Source organism: Scyliorhinus torazame, chromosome 6, assembly GCF_047496885.1.
Source record: "Scyliorhinus torazame isolate Kashiwa2021f chromosome 6, sScyTor2.1, whole genome shotgun sequence".
In the NCBI taxonomy this organism is placed as follows: Eukaryota; Metazoa; Chordata; class Chondrichthyes; order Carcharhiniformes; family Scyliorhinidae; genus Scyliorhinus; species Scyliorhinus torazame.
Window position 1 is genome coordinate 31418716 of NC_092712.1, and position 9555 is coordinate 31428270.

General features: G+C 49.8%; 1 protein-coding gene across 5 annotated transcripts in view; it reads left to right on the plus strand.

The window, feature by feature from the left end:
- The window catches only part of LOC140424736 (pituitary adenylate cyclase-activating polypeptide type I receptor-like), a 311016-nt gene extending 307654 nt beyond the window's left edge, over positions 1-3362 (plus strand). For 4 of the 5 annotated variants that reach the window (XM_072508082.1, XM_072508080.1, XM_072508083.1 and 1 more), the window contains 2 exons: positions 2932-2973; positions 3126-3362. In XM_072508082.1, coding sequence (XP_072364183.1) covers positions 2932-2973; positions 3126-3314 — 231 coding nt within the window. In that variant the 3' untranslated portion in view covers positions 3315-3362. Of the gene's footprint in view, positions 1-2931; positions 2974-3112 lie in introns of all 5 variants that reach the window. The other variant, XM_072508084.1, reaches the window with a different exon arrangement.
- Positions 3363-9555: the final 6193 nt, after the last annotated feature.

Sequence of the window (9555 nt, forward strand, 5' to 3'; positions counted from 1 at the left end):
CTCCTGCCATTGCTGTTCTACTGTCTTTCCCACTAGGCTCTGCTCCCAGTCGATTTTCGTCAGTTCCTCCCTCATGCCCCTGTAGTTACCTTTATTTAACTGTAACACCTTTACATCTGATTCTACCTTCTTTCTTTCAAATTGGAGATTGAATTCTACCATATTATGATCACTGCCTCCTAAGTGCTCCCTTGCTTTAAGACCTTTAATCAAGTCTGGCTCATTACATAACACTAAGTCCAGAATGGCCTGTTCCCTCGTGGGCTCCATCACAAGCTGTTCCAAAAAGCCCTCCTGTAAACATTCAATTAATTCCCTTTCCTTGGGTCCACTGGCAGCATTATTTACCCAGTCCACCTGCATATTGAAGTCCCCCATGATCACTGTGACCTTGCCTTTCTGACATGCACTTTCTATTTCGTGGTGCATTTTGTGCCCCCGGTCCTGACCACTGTTAGGAGGCCTGTACATAACTCCCATTATGGTTTTTTTGCCTTTGTGGTTCCTCAACTCTACCCACACAGACTCCACATCATCTGACCCTATGTCATTTAGTGCTATTGATTTAATTTCATTCCTAATTAATTAATTCCCCCTCTGCCCACCTCCCTGTCTTTTCGATAGGTTGTGAATCCCTGGATGTTTAAATGCCAGTCCTGAACCCCCTGCAACCATGTCTCTGTGATGCCTACCACATCATACCTGCCAGTCACAATCTGGGCCACAAGCTCATCTACCTTGTTCCGTACACTGCGCGCATTTAAATATAGCACCTTTAATTCTCTATTGACCGTCCCTTTTTGTTTTCTTAGTGTGGTGGACCTTGGTTTACTGAGCCTTTCCATACACTGTGTCATATTTTGTGGGATGGGGACTATCGTAACCTCTCCTGAGTTTTGTCTTTTCGTGCTTTTTTGTATTCCTAAGCAGCTACGCTTCCCACTGATTACTTCACCTCTTGGTTCCCTGACTTTCCCTTCCCCCCCAATCTTTAGTTTAAAGTCCTATTGACCACCCTATTTACTCTTTTCGCCAGAACACTGGTCCCAGCTGGGTTCAGGTGGAGACCGTCCCAACGGTATAGGTCCCCCCTGTCCCAAAACTGATGCCAGTGTCCCATGAAAAGGAACCCCTCTTTCCCACACCACTCTTTCAGCCACGTGTTAACTTCCCTTATTCTTGCCTCCCTATGCCAATTTGCACGTGGCTCGGGCAGTAATCTGGAGATTATGACCCTTGAGGACCTGTTTTTTAATTTGAATCCTAGCTCTTTATAATCTCTAAACAGGTCCTCTTTCCTAGACTTGCCTCTGTTGTTGGTACCGACATGGACCACAACAACTGGATCCTCCCCCTCCCTCTCCAGTATCCTTTCAAGCCGGTCAGAGATGTCCCGCACCCTAGCACCGGGCAGGCAACATACCATGCGGGACTCTTTATCCTGCTCACAAAGGATACTATCTATCCCCCTGATAATAGAATCCCCTACAACTACAACTTGCCTATTTACTCCCTCCCCTTGAATGGCCTGCTGAACCATGGTGCCTTGGTCAGCTGACTCATCCTTCCTGCAGCCCTGTTCGCCATCCACACAGGGAGCAAGTGCCTCATACCTGTTGGACAGAGTCAAGGGCTGAGGCTCCTGAGTTCCTGACTGCTGGTTCCCTTTACCTGCCTGACTTGCAGTCACACCCTGCTGCCCCTGGCCACTGGCAGGATTTAAACTACTTACTCTGACAGGTGTGACTGCCTCCTGAAACACAGTGTCCAGGTAAGTCTCCCCCTCCCGGATGTGCCTCAGTGTTTGAAGCTCAGACTCCAGCTCATCAACTCTGAGCCGGAGCTCTTCGAGCAGCCAACACTTACTGCAGATGTGGTCGCTGCAGCTCGCAATGGGATCTGCCAGCTCCCACATCAAGCAGCTCAAGCACAGCACCTGACCAGCCATCACTAATTAATTAATTAGTTTAATTTAAGTTTACGAGTTTAACTGTGTTTTTTTTTAAAAATTTGGGGCAGATTTGCTATCAACCACTCAGATCACAGCTTCCCTCTGACGTCACTTTTGGGAAACAAACTGGAAAACAGGAAGTTTCCGTTCGGTTTTTATACTCACAGAGACTGCTCCTCCTCCTCCGAACAGCTCCCGAAATTAGGCCCGAAGAAAGAGAGAGAACAAAACAGTAGGGAAAAAGCACCTTCTCCCACTCTTCACCGAATTACCTCACTGCACCAAATTACCAAATTCTCACTCGGTCTGTATCTCTCTCACTCAGGCTGTGTCTCCTTGACCTGCGCAATGCTTACTAATGTGCGCTTTCTGTCTGTCTTTTATACAGACTTTAGGATGACTCACACTAAAACTTCAAAGAGAAGAATACAATGTGTACCTTTGTGCCCCTTAACAGGCCTCAGGTGACTGCCAGATAACTGCCTCTCAGCAATTAGGGTGGGGCAGCTTCAGCCAATCAGACACTAATCTACACTGCACTTTTAACTGAAAAACAGCAAAATTAGATGAACCACTTACCTTTCCTGGTTACCTCACTGCCGGTGAACGGCGCGCCGTCGAGAAACAGGCGGCTGGGGGGCGGGGAGCGGAGAATATCGACCTGAGATGGGAGTGCGGCCTGCACTTCCTAACGCTCCACAGCTAGGCCGGCCGTGCTCGTTAGAGTAGGGGTTTGTGAGGGGGGGGGTGGGGGGTTAAGGGGGTGAGGGCTGGAGCTGCTGCTCCCAAATGGAATCACATCCAAGAAAAGACACAGACAGGGGGGGGAACAAAAGAAATGGAGGGAAAAACAAAATGGCCACCAAAGGCCAACACCCGGTCACTGCATGTAGCTCGATGTTCGACTTAAATCCCGGCTTAATTCAAATGCTTTCTTTATAAGGCACTAATTGTGGATGTGATTTGTACATTCCTTGCAGGGGTTTGTTGTGGCGGTTCTGTATTGTTTCCTGAATGGAGAGGTAAGCTGATATTTTTTTCTCTTCGTGCCGAAACAGTAAAGAAAATATTTCTGTTCTTTTTTAAAAAAAATTCTTTGTTTGTGTGTTTGATTCCCTTCAGTTCTGATGCAGCTGAATACATTCAAATGACATTTTTAAGTTTCTTCCCAAAGGTACAGTCCGAGATCAAGCGGAAGTGGAGGAGCTGGAAGGTAAACCGGTACTTTGCTGTTGACTTCAAGCACCGCCATCCATCGCTGGCCAGCAGCGGGGCCAATGGCGGTACCCAGCTCTCCGTACTGAGCAAGAGCAGCTCGCAAATCCGGATGTCCGGCGTCAACGTCGAGAACCTGGCCACGTGAACCGTTAGGGCCGCACGGACCCCCCCCCCGCCCCCCTCCGCCCTGAGACCCTCCCCCCCCCCCCCCCACCCACCCACCCTCCACCCTCGTCAATGCGAGCCGGAAGCTCTGACAGAATCACGTCCTCCTGACGCAGCAGGTGCAGCGCCAGGAGCCGCCATTTCCAGTCGCCATGTTCCTTTCGTTTCCCTTCAGGCGAAGGGGGGGGGGGGGGGGGTCGCATGCGTGGCTGTTGCGGTGGCGTTTCGATGACCAGGATCCCGATATTGTTTCCCCAACCCCCCGCCCCCTCCTTTCTCCCTCTCCCCCGGTCCCCGAAAAAAGTTTTTAAAAACAATAACAAAAATTATTAGACACCGGGGACTGGGACTAAAACACTGACTGTTTTTTGCAGAACCTCGGTACTTGGTCTTGTCTGGGTGGCCGCCCCAGACGTGATGGGCCCAATGGCCTCCTTCTGCGCTGTCAATTCTATGACCTCAGCCAGCCCCTCCTGCCCGCCGCCTCCGCGGAGGACCCGCACCTATGGCGCAGTGTTTTGGTGCTGCGGGGCCTGAGGCTTTTCCCTTTGCTCTGCCCAGCCCAAGGGGCTGCTGCCTGATTTGCTCCACCACCTTTCTCGGACCTCCGAGCTGGCGCGCCGACATGCTGCTGCTTTCCGTGTTCGTGGTCAGCCTCCGAGGGGGTGGCATTTCCCCCCCCCCCACCACCCGCCTCCTTCATTTTGCTGCTCCTCCTCTCCTCCGAGAGCAAGACGGTCAGCTTTTCCCGATGGCTGTCACCTCTCATCGTGATAGGTAACCTTCCATGCAGTGACACGTAACCTCGTCTGGTAACACGCAGCCTCCCCTCATAGACTGACACATAGCCTTACAGAGTGAGAGGCAAGGCTGCAGAACAACCAGTTACCCTGGGCATTGAACACAGGGTGAGACATTGCCCAATACAGTCTCTGGTCACGCAGGTTACAGAACACACGGCCCTATACAATGACATTTACCCCTTTACAGTGAGCCAGAGCCTTATAGATGACCTATAACTTCATGTTTGGAATACAGCTCCATGCGGTGTCATTTAACCCTGAACAGTGAATTATAGGGCTGGATTTTCGCTGCCCAATCAGGAAATTGCTGCTTTGACTTGAAGTGCTCCAAAATCTTTGCTCTGGGGGGGGAATTTGGCGTGTGGGGGGGTGAACATTCGGATGCAGAATGGAGTTGAACCTTGAACCCCCGCCGGCCCAGGAAACAGATCCCACAGGGTCACAGCGAGTATGGAGCCAGGTTGGTCAGGAATCCCGCCTCCGGTTCAATCGACCTTGTCTTACTTGCGATGGAAGCGGTTACACCCTCCAGCCCTCGCCCCTCGCGCCAGCCCACTCGTCCTCATCGGACAGAGGAGCAGGCTCGATGGGCCGAATGGCCGACTCCTGCTCCTATGTCTTATGGTCCCCAACCACTCCCCATAGCCCTTCATGCCAGCCGTGCTAACCCATGTCTCCCAACCAGTCCCCATGGCTCCTCATACGTTCCATGCCAACTCGACGCCAACTCATGCCACTTCCTGGTTTAACACAGGGCTTAATAGCTGGCATTTAAAGCAGACCAAGGCAGGCCAGCAACGCGGGTTCAATCCCCGTACCAGCCTCCCCGAACAGGCGCCGGAATGTGGCGACTAGGGGCTTTTCACAGTAACTTCATTTGAAGCCTACTTGTGACAATAAGCGATTTTCATTTCACTTCCCTGCTCATTCACCCATTATGCATGATGTACTTAACCAGTTTTAGCAAGCAAAGTGAATTGTTTACTTTATTTGAGTGATTATAATAGGTTTTCCTTTCTGTGATCTCTTTTGTCAATGTCTCAGTATTTATTAGGACAGGAGGTGCAAAATGTTTAAAGCCTCTGTTATTGATAATTTAAAGGCCTGTGTGACTGGCATTTAAATATGATCACAGAACCAGCAGCTTTGATTTTGTTTTTTTTATCGTTGTTTTTTTTATCTGAGCAGCTCCACACTTGCCATTGTTATTATATGGCTTATTGGTTATGTAGCTGGTGCATACTGGGTGTATAGGCCTGGAAGGGGCCTGGAGAGTATGAATGGGTCCGGGAATCCTGGAATAGGGCCTTGCCCGCTATTTTTTTTTAATGCTTCCGGAGTCAATCCTGACTCAGCGAAAATCTAGCCCTACCTTCATAGGGTGGCACAGAACTTTAGTCAGTAGCAGACGAAAAGGGAAATACCGCCCACAGCTTGTGTTTGGTGGTGGGTTTTTTTTGTGAGCTTTGCTACAGCCATGCGACCGTCTGCTTTGTAAAACAAAATGGATGCATTTTATGTTGCGGCTGAGCACCCGTGATTCGTCTGGAGACCAGAGTCTGCCTTCATCTTCATTCAAGGCCGATAGTTTGGCTGATTTATATATCTACAACTTCTCTGTCATGGCCGACTGCAACTGAAGGAAGAGGCACGATTTTCGGCCCCGAGGAAGCAGCTCAAAGGAGAGCGAGAGACAGACTTGTATTAATAAAAGAGGCTATGCTCTCGAACGTCGATTAAGTGAAGCGGAGGTGCTGCTTTCTCCTTCCTTTGTTGCTACGCCTTACAGAACTGAGTGTCAACTTTCCTGAGTGATTACAAACACGTGACTGATGTGAGGAGCAGTGACTGAACAAAACCCGCTTCACAAATTGTAACCTTCAGTGAGAAGCTGCACCCCAAAGGTGACCCGAAAGTGAAGAGTCACGGTTCCTGCCTCCAACATTGTCTGAACTAGTAGTGCCGAGGCCTTAAGTAGGCCCAAGGCTCCAAAGGTTTGGCAGAATCTGACCAGGAAGTAATTTGCTTTCCACATTTCATTGGGGGCAGATTTGGGTTGGGACAGATTTGGAGAAACCCTAAGATCTCCCGCCTTACATGTCCTCTATCTCAATGTGGTCAATTCCTGGGTGGGCACTGAAGATTGGGGCCTACCCTTTACCCACATCAGTAGAGGCTACATGGAGTGCTTGATTTATTTTCTTAACTGGAAAGGTATTAGGACTCTATAGTATGGGCCTAGACCTCTTGAGGAAAGTTATTCCATGAAAAACTGTAAAAAGAAAACGCAGGGAAAAGTTCCCTTCTTTATATAGTTGGCTGTTGTGTTTGGGGCATGTTACTATGTGTGTGCTGTGAATGCAGCAATGTCGGAGCAATGTGAGCTATTGTGAAGTGGAATTTGTTTTGGCTTGAAGCAATGTCGTCGATGTCTGTTGCAAAAATATGTGACTACTTCTCAAAGACAATTCTGTGAGATTTGAACCTCTATAACATTGAACAACCCATTATTTCCTGTCACCAGAAGATGGTGTTCTTTGGTGGGGACGGGATGATACTTTGTCATTGTGAATATGTTTTCAGGGGTCGGCAAGGATAATATTACAGGGTGAAATTGGGTCGCGTAGCTTTCTTTTTATTAACTCGTGAGAATCGCTGGCAAGGCCAACATTTATTACCCGCCCTGAATTGCCCTTGAGAAGGTGATGATCAACCGCCTCCTTCAGTAACACTGGCTCGCAGACTACTTCAGGGGCAGTTGAGAGTCCACCGGTCCGTTGTGTCACATGTGGGGCCAGACCAGGGAAGGGTGGCAGATTTCCTTCCCGAAAGGACATCAGTCCGCCAGATGGGTCGTTGCGATAATCCAGCAGTGATATTGAGATTAGCTTTTTTTATTCCAGGAGTGGGAAATCTCCGTCCGGTCACGGCAGCGGGATTGTCCAGTCCGGGAAAATCCCGGCCCAGATTTATTTAAGTTACAGAACTTGAATTCCTCCAGCCGCCATGGAAGGCTTTGAGCGTTGGAACGTTTTTGCCTCTGCTGCTTTTCAGGCAGTGCGAATGGAATTCACCGAGCGACGTGTGAGGTTCAGGCTTTTGGGGAAGTCAAACGTGGAACACACAATAAATGGGAGAACACTGAGAGGTGTAGAGGAAGTGAGGGACCTCGGGGTGAGTGGCCACAGATCCCCGAAGGTCGCAGGACAGGTTGATAGGGTGGTTACAAAGGCAAGTAGAATTATTAGGCATAGAATAAGGGCGGAGAGATTCTGCTGGAACGAGCTGTATAAAACATTAATAATTAAAACAGAAAACACTGGAAAAACTCAGCAGGTCTGGAGCGAGAAACACGGGATGAGGCCACCCGACGGTTCGCACTGGCGGGATCTCCTGGTCACGTGTTTCCCAGCAGCATGAGGTGGATTCAATGGGAAATCCCATTGACATCGGCGGGACCTGATGTTCCCAACGGGTCACCTCCCGCTGCCGAGAAGCACTTCACGGGGAGGCCGGAGAATCTTGCCCACAGTGGACCCTTCAAGTCCCTGTGACTCTTCCTCAGAGCTACAGCTGACATGGATTTGAACATTGAGGATTTGGGGCCTTCTGCTTTCATTTTTAGTGTGTAAAACTTTAGTTGGGGCCACAACGGGGGTATATGAGTGGTTCAGCTTCTAGATTAATTAGCCCAGTAACGTAACCATTTCATTACTGAACCCTTAGGCAGCTCGACCCACCTGTGTGAAATTCCTGCTTCCAGGAAGTGGGTTAAAAACTCTCGTCCGAATGGAGCCCCCGGGAGTCTCGGGTTTGTGTGAATGAGATGCAAGAGCACCAAAGCCAAGGGGAGCTGGTGGCACAGCGGTATTGCCGCTGGCTCAGTGATCCAGAGACCCAGGGTGGGCGGCACGGTAGCACAGTGGTTAGCGCCGTTGCTTCACAGCTCCAGGGACCCAGGTTCGATTCCCGGCGTGGGTCGCTGGCTGTGCGGAGTCTGCACGTTCTCCCCGTGTCTGCGTGGGTTTCCTCCGGGTGCCCCGGTTTCCTCCCACAAGCCCCGAAAGACGTGCGTGTTAGGTGAATGGGACATTCTGAATTCTCCCTCCGTGAACCCGAACAGGCGCCGGAATGTGGCGACGAGGGGATTTTCACAGTAACTTCATTGCAGTGTTAATGTAAGCCCACTTGTGACAATGAGCATTATTAAAATTAATACCCTGCGACATGGGTTCAAATCCCACCATGCCAGCTGATGAAATTTGGATTTAATATCTAAAACAAATCTGGGATTAAAAGTCCAATGACGACCATGCCGACAAACACGGGGCGAGGGAACGGAGAATTCAGTCCATTGTCCTTGCCGTTAACCAACTTTTTAAAGAGCTGGACACACTGCAGAAATAGATTGGGCATTGCCATAATACCAATATATTTAATCCCCATTAACATGTCCACATTTACACACCGAGAGAAGATGTTTTCCTGCTTGCCAGGCAATTGAGATGAGGAGTTGAGGGAGGGGTTGCCGGAGCTTAAAGCCCAGGCAGCTGTGGGCACAGTCGCCAATGGTGGAGCGATGGTAATGGGGGATGTTCAGGAAATCAGAATCGGAGGAACACAGAGACTCCGAGGGGAGTGGGTCTGGAGGAAATTCCCGACTCGGGGGGGCCATGGAAGGATTTGAAAATATGGATTTGGAAAAACCCTACGTTGAAGAGCCCGGAGCCAGTGTAGGTCAGCAAAGACATGGGGGGATGAAGGTGTTATCCAGCTGAGGTATGGATGGACTCTTGGCTACAGAGATTGGGGAGCTGGGCAACAGAGGACTGCCTGTGTTATAGAACAGCCGATGTGAGCACGCGAGGCAATGTACGCCTTTCGCCAATTTACTTTTGGAGAGGCTGCTGGCTCTTTGCAATGGGTCAGGTGAGAAGCTGGCTGGAACAGGTGGATTTGCTGGGTTTTGCTTTGGCTGCTGCTGCTGTCATTTCATCATCACAAATATTCCAACCCAATGTCTGTCGGAACTCTGTCAGTGTGAACAGGAGGAGCTCCTGCAGGATCCCATAAAAGGTGCTATCCACAGGTCACTGAAAGGGGCAACACAGGTGGAGAAGGTAGTCAAGGAGGCATACGGCATGCTTGCCTTCATTGGCCAGGGCATTGAGTATAAGAATTGGCAAGTCATGTTGCAGCTGTATAGAACCTTAGTTAGGCCACACTTGGAGTATAGTGTTCAATTCTGGTCGCCACACTACCAGAAGGATGTGGAGGCTTTAGAGAGGGTGCAGAAGAGATTTACCAGGATGCTGCCTGGTATGGAGGGCATTAGCTGTGAGGAGAGGTTGAATAAACTCGGTTTGTTCTCACTGGAACGACGGAGGTTGAGGGGCGACCTGATAGAGGTCTACAAAA